The following is an 18,447-nucleotide window of genomic DNA, read 5'->3' on the forward strand; positions in this document are numbered from 1 at the left end:
AATTTTACTGTAGCCAGTATAATGATTATTATAAAAAAAAAAAAAAATCATACTGTAGCCAGTACGAAGGTATAAGACCGACAGGGAAGGGTGACCCCCACCCCTGCTGGCAGCCGATGCCGGCGCACCGGAGACAGGGGGGACGGCGGCCATTCCCGGAGAGGGGAGGCATGGAACGGATGGGACCTCTCAGAGGGGGGGGTCTCATCTTCTAAACCACTATTTAAGTCCCTGCCGGCAACCCTAAGTCGGAGGCCCCCAAGAACACTGAAAGAGAGAGAGTCGAAGCCCTGGAGCCTAAGGCGGAAGAGCCCTGAAGCTCCAAGAGGAAGGAGGGACTACGAGGGGGAGGAACGGCCCAACGGTAACCAGCAAAAATCCAGGTAAGTGGCCCTTAGGTTAAATAATAAAATTTTAGGAGTGGAGATACCCCTCTGTAGGGTATTCTCCCCTCTGTTTCACTGATGAAACAGAGGGGAGGAGACTGGCACAGAGAGAGAGAAGGAGACCGGCACGGGAGAGAAGAACAGGAGGAGGGCCGTGGGCCGGACCCACAGGCTGCGGGCCGGACCAACAGGCCGCGGGCCGGCCTGAGAACGGCCCAAGCCGAGCCCACGCCACCCGGGCCGAGCCCAGCCGGACTCGGCCTGCGGGTGACAGGCCCCGGCCGTGGCTGCCCTAGGGCTGAGGGGCAGCCAAGGGCCGCCGGGTCTGCCGTGCCGGCGACCAACGCGGCCTCAAGGCCGCCAGCCTCAGCCGAGCCCCAGCCGAGCCCCACCTCTCCGCCGGCCGAGAGGTGGTGGCGAGACTCCCACAAAAAAAAAAAAAAAAAAAAAAAGAAAAAAGAAGAAAACGGAAGAGGAAGAAGAACAAAGTAAAGAAAAAAAAAAGAGGGGGCACTTACCGCGGACCACGGCCTTACCCCGCCGTGGTCGGAGCCGGAGAAGTTCTCCCGGAGGAGATCGGCCTCGATCCCACCTCCCGGCTCTTCTCCTCTCCTCCGGCATCACTTCGAAGGAGAGGGAAAGGGCCGGCCTCCCACCGTCGCCGCCCCGAAGGGGAAGCACCACTCCGGGCTGGTAGATCTGGCCGGGGAGGGTTCGGTGAAGGTCGGAAGGAGGAGGAGGCGGCAGATCCGGCCGGAGGTATGGTTTCGGTGGAGACGACGGAGAGAAAAGAGAGAGAGAGAGAGAGAGAGAGAGAGCGGCCGGATGAGGGAGAGGGGGTCGGGAAGGTGAAGAGGCGGAAGCCTCTGGAAGGGGGGAGAAAGAACCCAATAACGGGTTCGCGGGTCGGATCCGAATCCGAACCCGCAACCCGTTAAGCCCAAAGAAAAAAAAAAAAAAGAGGGAAAGGGTTTAGCCAAATTTGACTAAACCCGAGCCCAAGCAAATTGGGCTAAGTCTGGACAAGCCAGACTATAAATTAAACCAAAATTAAACCCAATTAAGCTGGGAATTAAGCTTAGTGGCCAATCGGAAGGCCAATTAAGACTTATGAGCCCAGCCAAGACCCCAATACAGAGGAATTAGTCTTGGGCTAAATTTCAGGTAGAAAAGAAAATAATATATTGTTATTATGACAAAAATCCAGGTGACTTAGGACTCGTCACCAGGACGCAGGAGACCTAGGAGAAAGGCGAATCACTGTAAGTAACCTGTCCTAATCCTGTTATGGATCATATTATGTTATTAATGTTTCCTAAGCATTTATTTTAAGTATATATGTTTCATGCCTGATATGTTACAATGCATAAGTAACTTGCATGATCCCAGAAGCTATGGCTATGTATGCGACATGATGATACTGATATTTTAATCATGCATGTAAGTTTATAAAGTCTTAGTTAGCCAAGAGGCACTGTAACGGGCTCAAAGATGCTACTGATCGAATGCAACTGAGCTGGCCTTGCTAGTGGCCGAGAATAACTTCGCTGGCCTTGCTAGTGGCCGAGAATGACTAGCTGGCCCCGCCAGTGGCCGAATGGACTTCGTAGTAGCATCCGAGAGAAAAAGGACCACGGCATGCTGGGGGCACGGTTTCATATGCATATTTTATGAAAAATTTTGTGATTTGCACTACTGCTTTGTTTAAATTGCATACTTATTATGCCAGGATGATTTTTAGATAAACATGCATGTCAGCTTCTCAAAACCCTGATTTACATGTTTAGTCTACTGGTTGATCCGGTAGGATTATGCAGGATTACTTACTGAGCCGTGTAGCTCACATCTGTTTATGTTTCGCTTTCTTTCAGATCCTCACCAGTGATCGCCATCAGACATGTTTTTATTTTGTTACAGAGCTTCGTATTTTTGGAGAAGCTTATATACTTCTGTACATATGAATAGCCTAGAAGTTCTGTATTTTTGGTTTTCAAACTTGAAGGTTGTACTGCAAACTTTTAATATATATATATAAGGATAAATCCTTTTGGCTACCTGTTACCCTGTATGAGGCTGCGTGCTACTGTGGGCGATAGTCGGCAATAGCACGGCCGTGTCACGGAACCGGATCCGGGGCGTGACAGACCTAATATAAAACCATGTTGGCTCTTATTTTTTATTTTTCCACTTAACCTGATTCGACATAATTCAACCTGACCTAAAAATCCAAATTGTATAAAACTATTCTCTTTCACCCTAAATATCCTTTTCCCAAATCATTGAATGAATCCTCATGTAAACTAGTTTCGTTTTTGTTCATCTCAACAGCCCCACCTCCTTTAATCTACTTTTGTATAATTATATCTAAAGATTCATTATTTTCTTTATTAAATCATTATTTATAATGTTCCGAAGTATTCAATACATATTTTTAAAAATTATAGTCCATAAACTTGCACCTTAAGAATGATCATTTTCTTAGATGAAATTAAATGTCATTTGAATAAAAAATTCATGTTTAAGTTGATTTTTTTTCTTTATTTAAAAATAGTTATTTTATATTTATTTATTTATTTTTATACTTTTTAGCAATAAAAGAATAGTTAAATGCTTGACCTGAATTGCAAGCTTGACTTGATCCAATCTTAAGCCAAATTAAAACATTACATGAAGAATGCATGTTTTTATCAATTTTTTCATAGATAATTTGCTTATTCATTATCTTGCTGTAGCCGGAGGCAACTGATGATAGTATTAAGCAGATATTCTTATCAAAACTTGTGTTGGAATGTGTTATTGAAACATATATGTTTATCTTCTTAGAACTAGTATTGTAGTGTGGTTCTTGATTTCAACTAAAATTTGAATGCCCATCATTTTCTCCAGGCTTTAAAACACAAGTCCTCTATGAAAACTGAAAAATTCTTGTTAGAAATTAACTCTAAAAAAAGAGATTAACGGGACACGGAAGTTTAAGTGATTATCATTATAGTACCCTATAATATATAATTTAAGAGGTCAAATTAGAACATATTGGACTATGCTCATAGAAATTGATCGACATAGATAATATTTATTGCAATCTAGTTATTTTTTCATAAAATAGGTACGGATTGAAGGATTCTTCACATATATGGCATATGCTCTACACTAGCGAATAAAAAAAATTACATATTTGTTGGTAGTCTCTAACTTAGACATCAAATTGATGCAGAAGTGAATGGTTCAAATGATGTGAAATCATGCTTTCTATGATCTAAAATGTTAAAATCTATTAATTCTCAATCTATTGTAACATACTTAGATAATGATAAATACAATGGAATTTCAATTTAAGTATTTGTCACATAGTTTAGCATACTAGCATAATGAAAACCATCCATTTGTATCCATATGCATAGGTTAAAGACTTCAAAAACTTATGGTATTTGGTTTCTTGGTACTTTTAATAATAACTGTTGTGGGATTTTCACCCCGGCAACAGCCTTAGTCCCAACCGAGCCGAGCAGAAAGAGACCGCGTCCCCCACGAGGTATTGTCCGCTTTGGGCGCTCCGGTCCGCGCGTCCAGCGCTGACGGAGGGAGACGTTTCCGGCCCGCGCGTCCAGCGCTGACGGGGGGATTGCCCTCACGGTTTTGTCCCACAAAAGGGCCCTCGTGAGGAAAAGGCTTCGCCCTCCTCATTATAAGGCACGGAACCTTTCCGCTCTAGCCGATGTGGGACTAAATTCAAGGCCCCCTCCCCCCCCCACAACATAGCCCCCCCAGCGGGAAGGTTCCGGCCAGGTTTTACCCCAACGGGCCCCCACAGTCCTGGAGGGTAGTCAATGGAGAGAGGAGGCTTGCCCTTCCTCTAGCGCCATCTGTTGCGGGATTTTCACCCCGGCAACAGCCTTAGTCCCAACCGAGCCGAGCAGAAAGAGACCGCGTCCCCCACGAGGTATTGTCCGCTTTGGGCGCTCCGGTCCGCGCGTCCAGCGCTGACGGAGGGAGACATTTCCGGCCCGCGCGTCCAGCGCTGACGGGGGGATTGCCCTCACGGTTTTGTCCCACAAAAGGGCCCTCGTGAGGAAAAGGCTTCGCCCTCCTCATTATAAGGCACGGAACCTTTCCGCTCTAGCCGATGTGGGACTAAATTCAAGGCCCCCTCCCCCCCACTGTTGCTGGTGGTCCAAACCGAGAACGATTGGCACAGCGGTGTGAACGGGGATCCGTTTGAGTTGCCTTGGTTGGTGTTGATTGCGCTCCACCTTCCACCGGAAAACCTGCAAGCAAGCCTCGCACCACCACTGGGGTAGTGGGGGCCCTCCGACGATCAAGTCAGAGGAGATTGAAGGAGAAGGAGAGATAATAGTAGCAAGTAAGAGAATGCTCTGGAAGTTCTTGCTTACCCCCCCTCCTCCTCCCAGCCGCATATATACCAGGCTGGGGGGTCTTTCAGGGGGGTTCGTCATCGTGGGGCACGATGGAGCTGCCACTGACACGGCCGTTACAGGGCGTCGTGGGGCTCCGCCTTGTACGGCTGTTACAGGGGATCGTGGAGCAGCGCCAGATACAACCGTTGCAGGGAGTAGTGGAGCAGGAGGCTGCGGCGTGCCTCTGGGGAATAGCCTGTCGTTGTCGAGAGATTTCCGACTCGGGGTCGGGCTGCGGAGACGAAGATGTCCGACTCGGGGTCGGATTGCTGGATCAAGGGGCTGCCGTAGTCTTCCTGGGCACGCGTGCCGGTCACGTGGGGCATGGTGGCTAAGTTCCCCCGTAACAGTAGCCCCCCACTTCCGAGCCTGGAACCAGAAGGGGAACGGGTGAAGGGAGTGATGCTTCGAGATTGCCGCCATCCCTCGGAGAGGCGCGCGCGCTTCGAGCTCCCCGCCTTCTTTATGGCGTATGGCGGTTGTTGCTGACCTGGCAGTCTGAGGATTTCGGCGGACATCCTTCCTTAATGGCGTCGATTCGCCTTTGGGGCGCGAGCGACCCTTCGGCAGCCAGGCGTCCTCTGGCGTCACCGAGGCGTCACCCACCTTTCTGCCTATTTAACCGGGGGCCCTCCTCCGTCCGCCTTTCTCTTTACAGACATCTTCGAGTTTCTCCTTTGCGCTGCCGTCATTGCCGTCGGACTGTTCGCTTGCTCCTCCTTTGACGCTCTCGGAGCCGTTCTTCCTTCTCTTCCGGTGAGTTGCCCCATTCTTCAATTTAAGGCTCTCCATACTTTCTCCTTTTGTATTAGTGTACTCCAGTCGTTTCGGTCCTTTCCCCCTTCTTGACCCCGTCCTGACCGTAGATTCACTGGCCATTAGGGATGGGCGAAGTGAGAGCAGACCGCATTAAGTCGGAGCTGGTCGCCGAAGACCTAGATAGGTTCGTGGCTCGATACCACCTTCCCGAGGCCTGCAATGTTACGCTCCCGGGGCCTGAGGAGAGGATGTCCCATCCTCCTCCAGGGAAGGTTGCCATCAATGAGGGCATTCTTCAGGCCGGGTTCCGCTTTCCCCCCTCGGACTTAGTCGTTCAGGTCCTTCGGGGTTTAAGAGTGGCGCCGACGCAACTGGTGCCGAACTCATGGCGCGCCCTGACGGCCTTTCAGGTTCTCTGCCGCATGCACGAGGTTCCCGCCACCCTGAATGTCTTTTGGGAATGCTACGGCCTGAGCGGCCACCCCCAGGACAAAGGGTGGTGGTGCTTTGCGGCGCGGCGAGGGTGCGGCCTCGTCAAGGAGGCTCCTACCTCCATTCACGGCTGGAAGGGGCGCTTCTTTTTCGTTGACGCAGATCCCTCTTGGGGAATCAGGGCAACCTGGGAGACGCCGATGAAGTCCCCGATTGGCCTATCGAGGTTGTCGAGGGAGGAATCCGATGGCGTCGCCGTCTTGAAGGGGTTGGTTGCCGAGGGCCGGCTCCCCCCGGTGGCTCGCCTTATTTCCGAGGATACCTTGGTGAACGTCGGTCTGAGCTCGGTCCCCGCTGACCGTGAGCCCGCCACCATTTCTTTTTTAGCTCTTTTCTCCTCTTTCGTCTCGTTCTTTCCTTCAGTTTCTCAACCTCCGACCACCTCGTCCTTTTTGCAGAGATCGACGACGTCATGCGATCGGACAAGGCAACGGCTGTCGGTAGGACGTCCCTACTGGAAGCAGTCCGGAGGAAGAAGCGAGCTCCTCCGAGCGGGGCCCCACCGGCGAGGAAGTCCCGCCGGCAGGCGACCCCGACGCCGACAGACGGGTCCGGACCCACCGATCAGGGGGACGCCGCGGGCGCGGACCGGCAGTTGACGCTGTATCAGCCCTCCGATGCCGAGACTACCGTTTTTCCGGAGGCATCACCCGGGCGCGCCCGAGATGGATGGGTCGGACGTGATCGGTCCCCAGCCCAGCCTTCGACTCGGTCGGCTCCGGATGATACGAGGAGGGACGCGCCGAGGCCCCGGCCGAGCGGGACCCTGTCAATTCCAGGGGCGGTCCCCGCCCCGAGCATGGTCAGCATGACTCTTCCCCAAGCGATGGGTAAGGGTAAGGCTGCAGAACCACCGTCCGACTCCGGGGAGAAGTCGGGGTCGGCCTTCACTTTCGCCGGCGCCCGAAACCTCATCAAGACGGTGCTGCTGGAGAAGGACCGCAGGCAGGTCCGGGAGATGAGGGTCCCTGACATTGGGGCTGCCAGCTGCGTCTGTCTCATGTCGGTGAGTGTTCTCTTGGTCGCTTTCATCATTTATAGGCTCTGTTGATCCCCGCCTGACGCCCTCGTTTTTCCTATCTCTTAGCTCGCCCAGTACATGATCCGCCTGGAGGAGTGCTACGAGGAACAGGCGAGGCTTCTGGCGAGGGCCGAGAGCCAACTGAAGGCAGTAGAGGAGGGAGGTCAGGCTGCGGCGGGGAGGACGACCAGGGACCTCGAGATGAGGCTCCAGGTGGCCGAAGAGCGGGCACTCGGCTTCGTCACCCTCGAGAAGCAACTGCTGGAGGCTCAGGAGCAACTCAAGGTTGCCTCGGGTCTCGAGGGCGAGATCAAGAAGGCGGAGGAGCGGGCCGAGAAGCAGTCCCGGAAGGCTGCCGACTACCGGGAGAGGTGGGAGAAGGCCCAGCGGTCAGCCGACAACGCCCGCAACCGAACCCGGTCTCTTGAAGCCAAGCTGGGCGAATTGGAGTCGGCCTTGGAGAAGTCCCGCGCGAGCGACCAGGAGCTTCATTCGCGCCTGGAGGAGGCTGAGGCTGCTCGCATTGCTGCCGAGGCGAAGCACAAGGAGGCTCAGGCTGATCTGCTGAGGGTCTCCTCCGAGGCGGACGACCGGATTGTGGCGAAGGTCTTGGAGGCGAAAGCTCAGATTATGGAGCGGGCAGAGGCGGCGCTGGCCGAGAAGAGTGCGGAAATCGGGCGTCAGGCGGTACAGGCTTATCGTCAGTCCGCTGAGTTCACCCGTGATATGTCGGAGGCGGTACAGGCCTATCGTCAGTCTGACGAGTTCGTCCGTGACATGTCGGACGCGGGGTCCGACTCCTTTATCTTAGGCTTCGAGGAAGGCCTGGCAAGGGTGTCGGCCAAGTACCCCGAAATTGACCTGAGTGGGATCTCTCTTCTAGACTCCTCTCCGGCGCCATTGCCTGCTGGTTCTCCAACCGCCTCCCTACCCCCTGCGGACGTGCCCGGCGTTCCCGACCCGGGGGTTCCTCCAAGCTGACCTTCTGTATTTTTATTCTTTTCTTCGTGTGTTGGCGTTTTGCCAAGTTGTATGGGTCTCGGCCCTGAAACAATGAAAGTTAATGCAAATAGAGTTTCTTCATTTCACTTTCGTCCTTCTTCTTTTTAACTCTTGGTAGCGTCTCGCTGACTCCCGACTCTTGAAATTCTTCTGGCGCTAGGCCAGGTATCTGAGGGTTAGGCCTCAGGAAATTCTTCCGGCGCTAAGCCAGGCATCCGAGGGTTAGGCCTCAGGAACTTCTTCCGGCGCTAAGCCGGGCATCCGAGGGTTGGGCCTCAGGAAATTCTTCCGACGCTAAGCCAGGCATCCGAGGGTTAGGCCTCAGGAAATTCTTCCGGCACTAGGCCAGGCATCCGAGGGTTAGGCCTCAGGAAATTCTTCCGGCACTAGGCCAGGCATCCGAGGGTTAGGCCTCAGGAAATTCTTCCGGCACTAAGCCAGGCATCCGAGGGTTAGGCCTCAGGAAATTCTTCCGGCGCTAGGCCAGGCATCCGAGGGTTAGGCCTCAGGAACTTCTTCCGGCGCTAGGCCAGGCATCCGAGGGTTAGGCCTCAGGAACTTCTTCCGGCGCTAGGCCAGGCATCCGAGGGTTAGGCCTCAGGAACTTCTTCCGGCGCTAAGCCAGGCATCCGAGGGTTAGGCCTCAGGAAATTCCGCTCGTTGGTCGGCCAAGGCTGGCGCAAGCCGAGGCGACCGGTCGGGGCTTCAGGCTAGTTTGCTCCCGGGATGATCATCGGGTTAGCCTGGCATCCGAGGGCCAAGCCTCGGGAGATTCCGCTCGTTGGTCGGCCAAGGCTGGCGCAAGCCGAGGCGACCGGTCGGGGCTTCAGGCTAGTCTGCTCCCGGGATGATCATCGGGTTAGCCTGGCATCCGAGGGCCGAGCCTCGGAAAATTCCGCTCGTTGGTCGGCCAAGGCTGGCGCAAGCCGAGGCGACCGGTCGGGGCTTCAGGCTAGTCTGCTCCCGGGATGATCATCGGGTTAGCCTGGCATCTGAGGGTTGTCAGGCCTCAGGAAATTCCGCTCGTTGGTCGGCCAAGGCTGGCGCAAGCCGAGGCGACCGGTCGGGGCTTCAGGCTAGTCTGCTCCCGGGATGATCATCGGGTTAGCCTGGCATCCGAGGGCCGAGCCTCGGGAAATTCCGCTCGTTGGTCGGCCAAGGCTGGCGCAAGCCGAGGCGACCGGTCGGGGCTTCAGGCTAGTCTGCTCCCGGGATGATCATCGGGTTAGCCTGGCATCCGAGGGCCGAGCCTCGGGAAATTCCGCTCGTTGGTCGGCCAAGGCTGGCGCAAGCCGAGGCGACCGGTCGGGTCTTCAGGCTAGTCTGCTCCCGGGATGATCATCGGGTTAGCCTGGCATCCGAGGGCCGAGCCTCGAGAAATTCCGCTCGCTGGTCGTGCGCCTGTCGCTTGCCGCCCGACGGGATTTCTCCGTGGCCAGCTGCGATCGTGTTTCTCCTCCTCTCCAAGCGTCGCCTGGGGAACACCAGATGGGCATTAAATGCTAATTGAGGGGTTACCTGGGAAATCGGATCGCCAGTTGCTGCTTGCGAGGAGTGTCAGTTAAGCGGCCGCGATACGCGCGTTCTTCGAGGCGGATGCGGCCTGGGCGCGAGCGGAGATATGTGGACCTAGGGGTGCAGGCCACCCGGAGTGTCCTGCACAAAGAATGCGATTAAGGAGAATAACGCTTAGGAAATCGCGGGAAGATACGCCTCGAGAGCCGGATCGGCTCCGGATTCAATGCGCCCGCATTTATTAGAGCCACCCGCATCGGAACGACCGGGGGGCCGCAGTTTGGCTATAAATATAGGTGCAGGTGCGATGGAGCCTGCCAAGCCGGAGCTGTTCAGGTTGCCATGGATCGTGGGCCTCCTCTCCGGCGCATGGTTGAGAGACCCCTACCGAAGGAACGGGAGGCGCGCCCTTCGCGACTTCCGCCAACTAGCCGTTTCATCTGGGATCAACAAGGAGGTTCTCCCCGGCGGAACTCCGCTCTAGGCGTTTCATCCGGGATCACGTCTCCCCTCCTTGAAGTTCAGCCTCCGGATTGAGCTCCGCACCAGACGCTTGATCCGGGACCGCGCCTCCATATGCTCTTCTCCCTTGTATCCCTTCTCTCCCCTAACACTGGGGAGGACCGGAATATCCCTTGGAGGTGGCGTTCCCCTGGAGGCAGCGGGAGCTTCTTCTGCGGCGGCTCCTCGTCTTTTTCGTGAGGCGTGGATGGCGCCTCTGGGTAGGAGCAGTGTGGACTTCTCCTTCGTCCACTTCTTCTTCATCCGCGCCGGCTCTTCGTCTTTTTCGTGAGACGTCGATGGCGCCTCCGGTTGGAAGCACCCACTTCCGGTGGGATTGCAGCCGCTTCGGATGGAGGTTTCGGGATCCCAGATCTTCAGCTCCTCGGAGTCTCCACCTCTTCTTTACTTTCTTTACACCCTAATTCCCCTCCGGGAATTCCTTGTAATCACACGAGCACGCCATTGTAACCAGAAATTATTGAAATGAAAAGTGTTATACATTTTTGAACTGTCTTTCTGGCATTGTCGTTCTACTGGTAATACATCCGCAGGTTAGCGGAATTCCAGCTCCTTGGAATTTCTCGACCATCTAGGGCCTCCAACTGGTAGGAGCCAGGTCGGTTTACCCAGCGAACCCTATACGGGCCTTCCCAGTTTGGCGCTAGCTTCCCACCTTCCGCAGGTTGAGATGCTTTAGCTCGCCTTAGCACCAGATCTCCGATTCTGAAAAGCTTCGGTCGGACCTTGGAGTTGTAATATCGGGCCACCCTCCGCTGATACATCGCCATCCGAACCTGCGCCATTTCCCTCGCTTCTTCCAAGAGATCCAGGTTCCCTCGGAGTTGCTCCGAATTGGCCTCGGGTCGGTGTGCGGCCACCCGAGGTGAGGGGAGTCCGAGCTCCACGGGGACAACGGCTTCCGTGCCATAGGTTAGGCTGAAAGGCGTCTCCCCGGTAGGGGTCCGATGCGTGGTCCGATACGCCCAAAGGACATTCTCGAGTTCTTCGACCCAAGCTTGCCCCGTCCGACCGATTCGCGCTTTGATTCCTTGGAGGATTGTCCGATTTGTGACCTCGGCCTCGCCGTTGGTTTGGGGATGCGACACAGATGTGAACCGATGCTCGATCCCGAACTCCTCGCAGAAGTCACGGAAATGCTTGTTGTCGAACTGTCGACCATTATCCGAGATGAGGACCCGAGGTACCCCAAATCGGACAATGATGTTCTTCTTCACGAACTTCCGGACTTGCGCCTCCGTGATAGTAGCCAGCGGCTCTGCCTCCACCCACTTGGTGAAGTAGTCGATTGCAACAATCAAAAATTTCCGCTGAGCTGAAGCGACGGAGAATGGTCCGAGGATATCAATTCCCCACTGGGCGAAGGGCCAGGGTGCAGTGATTGGTGCCAAGGGGACAGAAGGGACTCTCTGGACGTTGGCGTGGCGCTGGCAGGCGTCGCATTTCCGTACATGATCCTTTGAGTCCTCCAACAAGGTAGGCCAATAGTAGCCTTGCCTCATGATCTTGTGCGCCAAGGACCTAGCCCCCAAGTGTGATCCGCAAACGCCTTCGTGGACTTCGCCGAGGACGTAGGCCGCTTCCGAGGGGCGGAGGCACTTTAAGAGGGGGGCGGTGAACGAGGTCCGATACAGCCTCCCTTCATAGAGTACGTAGTGGGCGGACTTCATAACAAGTCGCCGAGCTTGATCTTCGTCTTCAGGGAGGATCCCTTCGGCGAGGTAGGCGACAAGCGGGTCCATCCAAGACGGTTCCGGATCAATCGCCATCACCGCTCCAGCCTCGCCGATGCTCGGGGCATCCAGGGTCTCCAGGTAGATCGCCCTTGACAAGTTGTGCGCGTCTGCGCCCACTAAGCGGGACAACCTGTCGGCCCTGGCATTTTCACTTCTTGGGACCTGCTGGATGTCGACACTGCCGAGGTCGGGAATGAGTGCTTGCACCTTCCGGACGTAATTCTGCATGGCCGGGTTCCGGGCCTCGAACTCCCCACGGACCTGCCCGACCACCAGCTGGGAGTCGGTGAAGACCTTCAGGCGCCGGATGCCGAGCTCCTTGGTGAGTTTGAGTCCCGTGACTAGGGCCTCGTACTCCGCCTCGTTGTTGGTCACTGGCAATCCGAACCTCAAGGCGTACTCGGCTATCACTCCATCAGGACTGGTAAGGACCAGCCCGGCCCCTCCACCTTCGGGGTTCGACGACCCATCGATGTGAAGCGTCCAAATCGGGAGGTCGAGGCTGGGTGTTTCCGGCGACCTAGGTTCCGCCTCCTGCACCGTGCACTCAGCGAGGAAATCCGCGAGCGCCTGGGCCTTGATGGCGGGTCGAGGCTGGTAGCGGATGTCGAACTCACCAAGTTCTACTGCCCACTTCACCAGCCGTCCCGCATTCTCAGGATTGCTGAGGATCTGCCGCAGCGGTTGATCGGTCAAGAGGGTGACAGAATGGGCCTGGAAATAGGGGCGAAGCCTCCTGGTCGCGGTCAGCAGCGCGAAGGCGATCTTTTCAGCCTTCGTATACCGCGTCTCGGCATCCCGTAGGACCCGGCTGATGTAGTACATAGGCTTCTGGAGCTTTGCCTCTTTCCGAACCAGTACCGCACTGACTGCGGTTGGGGAGACCGCCAGATAGAGGTAGAGCATCTCCCCTTCTTGCGGCTTGGACAGCAGGGGAGGAGACGCCAAGTATTCCTTGAGCTGATCGAATGCTGCTTGACATTCGGCCGTCCAGAGGAAGTCTTTCGGGCGTTTCAACACCTTGAAGAAAGGTTGGCAGCGTTCGGCCGATTTTGCCACAAATCGTCCGAGCGCGGCGACCCTCCCAGCGAGCTCCTGAACCTCCTTCACTTTGGTCGGAGGGGACATATCTTGGATGGCCTTGATTTTGTCCGGGTTGGCTTCAATCCCCCGCTGGTTGACAATGAAACCGAGGAACCTCCCGGCCGAAGCGCCAAAGGCGCACTTCGCTGGGTTCAGCTTCATGCGAAACTTCCGCAAGGTAGCGAAAGTCTCCTCCAGATCCGCGATGTGCTGGTCTGCATGGCGGCTCTTCACCAGCATATCGTCCACGTACATCTCCATGTTCCGGCCGATTTGCTCTTTGAAGATTTTGTTGACGAGGCGCTGGTAAGTGGCGCCAGCATTCTTCAGACCGAAGGGCATTACCTTATAACAGTACAGTCCCCGGTCTGTTATAAAGGCAGTTTTCTCCTCGTCCTGTGGAGCCATCATTATCTGGTTGTAGCCGGAGAAGGCGTCCATGAAAGACAGCAGCTGACATCCGGAAGTCGCGTCGACCAGTTGGTCTATCCGCGGAAGCGGAAAGCTATCCTTGGGGCATGCCTTGTTCAGGTCGGTGTAGTCGACGCACATCCTCCACTTTCCGCTCGCCTTCCGGACAAGTACGACATTTGCCAGCCATTCGGGGTAGCTGACCTCCCTTATGAATCCTGCCTCCAAGAGCTTGTCTACCTCCTGGTCGACCACTCGGATCCGATCCGGGGCACAGTGTCTCTTCTTCTGTTTTACCGGTCGGTGGGTCGGGTCGACGTTGAGGGCGTGAGAAATGACCTCCGGGTCGATCCCAGGTACATCGGCCGCCGACCAGGCAAACACATCGACATTGGCTCGGAGGAATTCCACCAACCGGGCCCGAGCTCCCGGGTCGAGATTGGCGCCGACCCGGATCGTCCTGTCCGGGCGACCTTTCTCGAGGGGAACTTCGATCACACCCTCGGCCGGCTCCCCGTGCCGCAAGGCCACCTCGTCTCTGGCGTCGAGGGACTCGACGCTTAAGGCTTCTACGGGCTTCTTCCCTTTGAGAGTTGCTAGGAAACATTGCCTTGCGGTCGGTTGGTCACCTCGGACCTCTCCAATCCCGGCCGCCGTGGGGAACCGCATGAGCAAGTGGTACGTAGAGACCACCGCGCGAAGGGCGTTCAATCCGGGTCGTCCGAGGATAGCGTTGTAGGCCGAGGGAACACGGACGACCAAGAACCCGAGCCGCACCGTGGCTTCTGCGGGTGCAACGCCCGCGGTCACAGGCAGCTCAACGACACCTTCGGCCGAGATAGCGTCACCAGTGAATCCTATGAGGGGGGTGGATGTTTTGTGCAACAATTGTCTGGACAAGCTCATCTTTTGGAAGGCCTCGTAAAACAAAATATCAGCTGAGCTTCCACTATCCACAAGAACACGCCTTACATCATAGTTTGCCATAGTGAGGGAGATTACCATGGCGTCATCGTGGGGGGTCTGAACCCCCTTTACATCTTCATCACAAAAAGTGATTACATTACCGACCCTCTGCCTCTTTGCGACGGCTGCCCCTGACGCTTCAGTCGAGCCCCCTGCATTCCTCTCGGGCCGGGGGCAGCCCCCAGTGATAGTGTGGATCACGCCCGCGACGGGTCGATTCTGCTCCCGAGGCTCCTGAGGGGCCGGGTTGGCCGGACGCGGGTCTGCGGGGGGACGTCGGTCGTTCACATATCGACCGAGACGCCCTCGGCGGATGAGAGCCTCGATCTCGTCCCGAAGCTGGAAGCAGTCTTCGGTGTCGTGACCGTGGTCCCGGTGGTACTCACAGTACGCCCGAGAGGGCCTCCTCCCAGGAATCTTCTTCATCTGTCTCGGGACCGGGAGGTCCTCCCGCCCCTTGATTTCCATGAGGATCTGGGCCCGGGGAGTCAGGAGAGGAGTGTACCGGTTGAAACGTCGGGGCGGAGAACGAGGGCGTAGGGCGCCGTGGTTCCTCGCCGGCGACAGGCTTCTGCGCCGACGTTGAGGCGTCGGGCTCCTCCTCTGGCGTGCCTCTTTTCGCCTTTTCTTCCCGAGCTTTGGAGGGATCTCGGCGGCCTCCTTGCTCCGGTGGGCGGCCGCCTCCTCGGCGTCCGCATACTGGTTCGCCCGGGACAACAGCTCCGGGAAGCTCCGCGGCAGGCGTTTGTCTAGGGAGAAGGTGAGTCTGCCCTTTCGGAAGCCACGCTTCAGGGCTGAAAGAGCCACCTCCTGGCTCAGGTTCCGGACTTCCAGCGTAGCCTTGTTGAAGCGGGTAAGATAATCCCGCAAGCTTTCTCCCTCGTTTTGCCGGACATCAAAGAGGGAGTCGGAGACCAGTCGCCGCCGGCTACTGACGGCGAAATGGGTGATGAAGAGGCGAGTAAACTGGTCGAAGGACTGGATTGAGTTAGCCTCCAAGCCGGCGAACCACGCCCTTGACGGGCCACGGAGGGTCGCCGGGAAGGCCTTGCAGAGGAGAGGATCTGATGCTCCGTGGAGGAGTATAAGGGTCCTGAAACTCTCGACGTGATCCCGCGGGTCCGCCGCCCCGTCATAGGGCTCGATCGCCGGCATTTTAAACCCCGGCGGATTCGGGGTCCGCAGGATCCTCGAGGCAAGCGCCGGCTGGGAGGAGATCTCCAAGTCGGCGAAGGGATCTTTGGAGTGGCCCTTCAGGACCTGGAGTTGTCGGTGGAGATCGTCCACCCGCCGGTCCAGGGAGCGCGACCGATGGGTGGGAGACAAGGAGCACCGAGAGGGGGACCGACTGGAGCGCAGGTTCCTTGAGGACTGGGGGGTCTGGGAACACGCCCGGGCCCGCCTCTCGTACCCCGCGCAGCTCCGATGGGAAGGTCCCGGCAGAATGGACCATGCTCGAGAATCTTCCTCGCGCCGGCGCTCCTCCCCATGGGAGAGGAAGGAGCGCGGGTTGAGGAGGACAGGTGAGCGCTCAGGGAGCAGCGGCTCCTGAGCCCGCTGCGGCGCATGAGACATCACACCCTGCAGGTTCTGCACTGCCTCCGCGAGGGTGCGAACCTGCTGGGCTAACTGGTCGAACTGAGCGGCTTCGACCATCTGAATGGGAGGTGGAGCGGTGGAGTGTTGCTGAGAATGTGTTGGAGACGCAGCGGCCTCCCGGCCGGAGGCGCGAGAGGCCCCGCGACCGGAGGCATTGGAAGCTCCACGACCACCTCGCCGTGCCATTACGATCGCTCTGAGATTCGGGCCCTTCCTCTAGCGCCAACTGTTGCTGGTGGTCCAAACCGAGAACGATTGGCACAGCGGTGTGAACGGGGATCCGTTTGAGTTGCCTTGGTTGGTGTTGATTGCGCTCCACCTTCCACCGAAAAACCTGCAAGCAAGCCTCGCACCACCACTGGGGTAGTGGGGGCCCTCCGACGATCAAGTCAGAGGAGATTGGAGGAGAAGGAGAGATAATAGTAGCAAGTAAGAGAATGCTCTGGAAGTTCTTGCTTACCCCCCCTCCTCCTCCCAGCCGCATATATACCAGGCTGGGGGGTCTTTCAGGGGGGTTCGTCATCGTGGGGCACGATGGAGCTGCCACTGACACGGCCGTTACAGGGCGTCGTGGGGCTCCGCCTTGTACGGCTGTTACAGGAGATCGTGGAGCAGCGCCAGATACAACCGTTGCAGGGAGTAGTGGAGCAGGAGGCTGCGGCGTGCCTCTGGGGAATAGCCTGTCGTTGTCGAGAGATGTCCGACTCGGGGTCGGACTGCGGAGACGAAGATGTCCGACTCGGGGTCGGATTGCTGGATCAAGGGGCTGCCGTAGTCTTCCTGGGCGCGCGTGCCGGTCACGTGGGGCATGGTGGCTAAGTTCCCCCGTAACAATAACCATAATCCACAATTTGAACCTTCAATTAGAATATCTACTATTAGATATATTTTGTCAAAAGGAGCACAGTCCATCTTCATGTTTAGATGTAGACTTTGCTCCTCTTAGAAGAATAGAGTATTTACTCAAGTCTGAAATCAATAATTTCAAGCAACTTAGTTACATATATGCGTAAATAATTTCTGGCACCTTACAAGCTCCAAGCTTTGTGTTAAGCTTGTCCAAGCAGGTTGCTTCCAAGCTTGGCATGAAGTAGGTTTCAAGCTTATAAACTAGGTTGAAACTTGAATTAATTGCATTAAAATTGATATTGATTCAAATTGAGCTCAAGCAATCTCAAGTTGCTAAAATCATTTGACAGCACTAGCTAGAAGCTCCCAGCTAAGATGCCAACCATGCGATCCATCTATGGAGATCCTGATAGATCTCCTTGGTTATGCAAGTGCTCTATAGTCATGCTAAGCATAAGAACTCATGGGCTTTAGAGCTAATTGCTAAAGCTCAAATCCACTTAAGGATAACAAGGTATTTCATATCCTGACTGTGATGATGAATGAGACTACCAAATTGAAGGTCAATTAGAACTTCGGAAGGCTTAAGATAGGAGTAAAAAAGAAAGTTACATAGTCGTTTAGGCAATCCATTCCATCCAACAAGTCCATTTTAAACAGCCTTGTATTTTCCGTTTTGCAGATACCTGACAATAATTCTAATATAGCCCTCAATACTGAAGGTTATTCTTTTCAAAAAGATCTGAAGGTCTGATAGATAATGTAAATACAAGAATAATTACAAATTATAATCATACTAGTGCAATTCAAAAATAAATAACAAATGTTTTTCTTGAAAAAAGGGTCCCTCAAAATATATGATATCCCTTTGTTAGCTGTGGGATTGAGATGAAATAAGTCAAAAGTTTGACTATCTGCTCTTTAGCTAAACAAAGACTTCTTAAGCTGTAGAAGCCACAGAGCAATCCTCATACTGAGCAGTCGAGCTTCAAGCAACATCTGCTCCAACCATATGCTTAGGTCCCATATAATCGATCTTTTGTGCAACATTCTTTTGGCCTCAGTCACAGCTTCAGATGAGACTCTTCCAATGATCAAAAATGTTTCAAGAGAAGACTCTTGCAACTGTCAATAAATTAGGAGCAAAAACTCAGCAAGGCTGAGAGTTCCATACAAGAAGACTACGAGCATGAAGATTCAATTATTCAGAGGCCCGAGGAGTTACAGTTGAATATCACTAATTTAATTCCAGCTTGGGTACAGCAATGTCCATCAAGCAATGACTACCTATAAATACTTAGTGCTTATTTAGAAGAAAAGAATGAAGGTTTATTTTCTCCTAGATGACCAAGCAAGCAATTTAGAAGCTTAGGTACAGCAATGTTCATCAAGCAATGACTAGCTATATAAATATGTACTGTTTATTTAGAAGAAGAATGAACAACTAAATTCTCCCAGATGACCATGTAAGCAAGCAATTTAGAAGCTTGGATACAGCAATGCCATCAAGCAATAGCTAGCTATATAAATATGGAGGACTGTTTTCCCCTAGATGACCAGGCAAGCAATTTAGAAGCTTTGTATCCTAGGAACTGGCTCCAATTTGAATTAAGGTTGTGACCTAAATCACAACAAATCATGAGCATGGATGGTTGGTACATGGCAGACAATGCAACTCAAATGGTTGTTTT

The 18,447-nt window shown here is 54.5% G+C and overlaps 2 protein-coding genes across 6 annotated transcripts in view; one reads left to right on the forward strand and one right to left on the reverse strand.

Moving 5' to 3' along the window:
- ATH9 (ABC2 homolog 9) overlaps positions 1-18,447 on the reverse strand; it is a 49,753-nt gene that overhangs the window by 7,271 nt on the left and 24,035 nt on the right. For 2 of the 5 annotated variants that reach the window (XM_088703799.2, XM_008787125.5), the window contains one exon: positions 17,407-17,881. The exons of the other annotated variants lie outside the window; for them this stretch is intronic. Coding sequence is in view for 1 of the 2 variants with exons in the window: in XM_008787125.5 (XP_008785347.1) it covers positions 17,678-17,881 (204 nt within the window). In the remaining variant the exon portion in view is untranslated. Of the gene's footprint in view, positions 1-17,406; positions 17,882-18,447 lie in introns of those variants that run through there. 5 annotated transcript variants of the gene reach the window in all.
- Positions 6,790-17,446, forward strand: LOC149753089 (uncharacterized). Its single transcript, XM_089924610.1, has 3 exons — positions 6,790-7,058; positions 7,140-7,983; positions 17,439-17,446. The coding sequence occupies exons 1-3, from the start codon at positions 6,852-6,854 to the stop codon at positions 17,444-17,446; spliced, it is 1,059 nt and encodes a 352-aa protein (XP_089780736.1). The 5' UTR covers positions 6,790-6,851.

Source organism: Phoenix dactylifera, chromosome 8 (assembly GCF_051530095.1).
Source record: "Phoenix dactylifera cultivar Ajwa chromosome 8, Ajwa_hap1_PhDact_Kaust_v1.1, whole genome shotgun sequence".
NCBI lineage: Eukaryota > Viridiplantae > Streptophyta > Magnoliopsida > Arecales > Arecaceae > Phoenix > Phoenix dactylifera.

Coding starts and splice junctions, on each gene's coding strand:
- LOC149753089 (XM_089924610.1), top strand. CDS start 6,852: ATGGTCAGCATGACTCTTCCCCAAGCGATGGGTAAGGGTAAGGCTGCA. Junction 7,059..7,139: donor GCTGCGTCTGTCTCATGTCG/GTGAGTGTTCTC, acceptor CCTATCTCTTAG/CTCGCCCAGTACATGATCCG.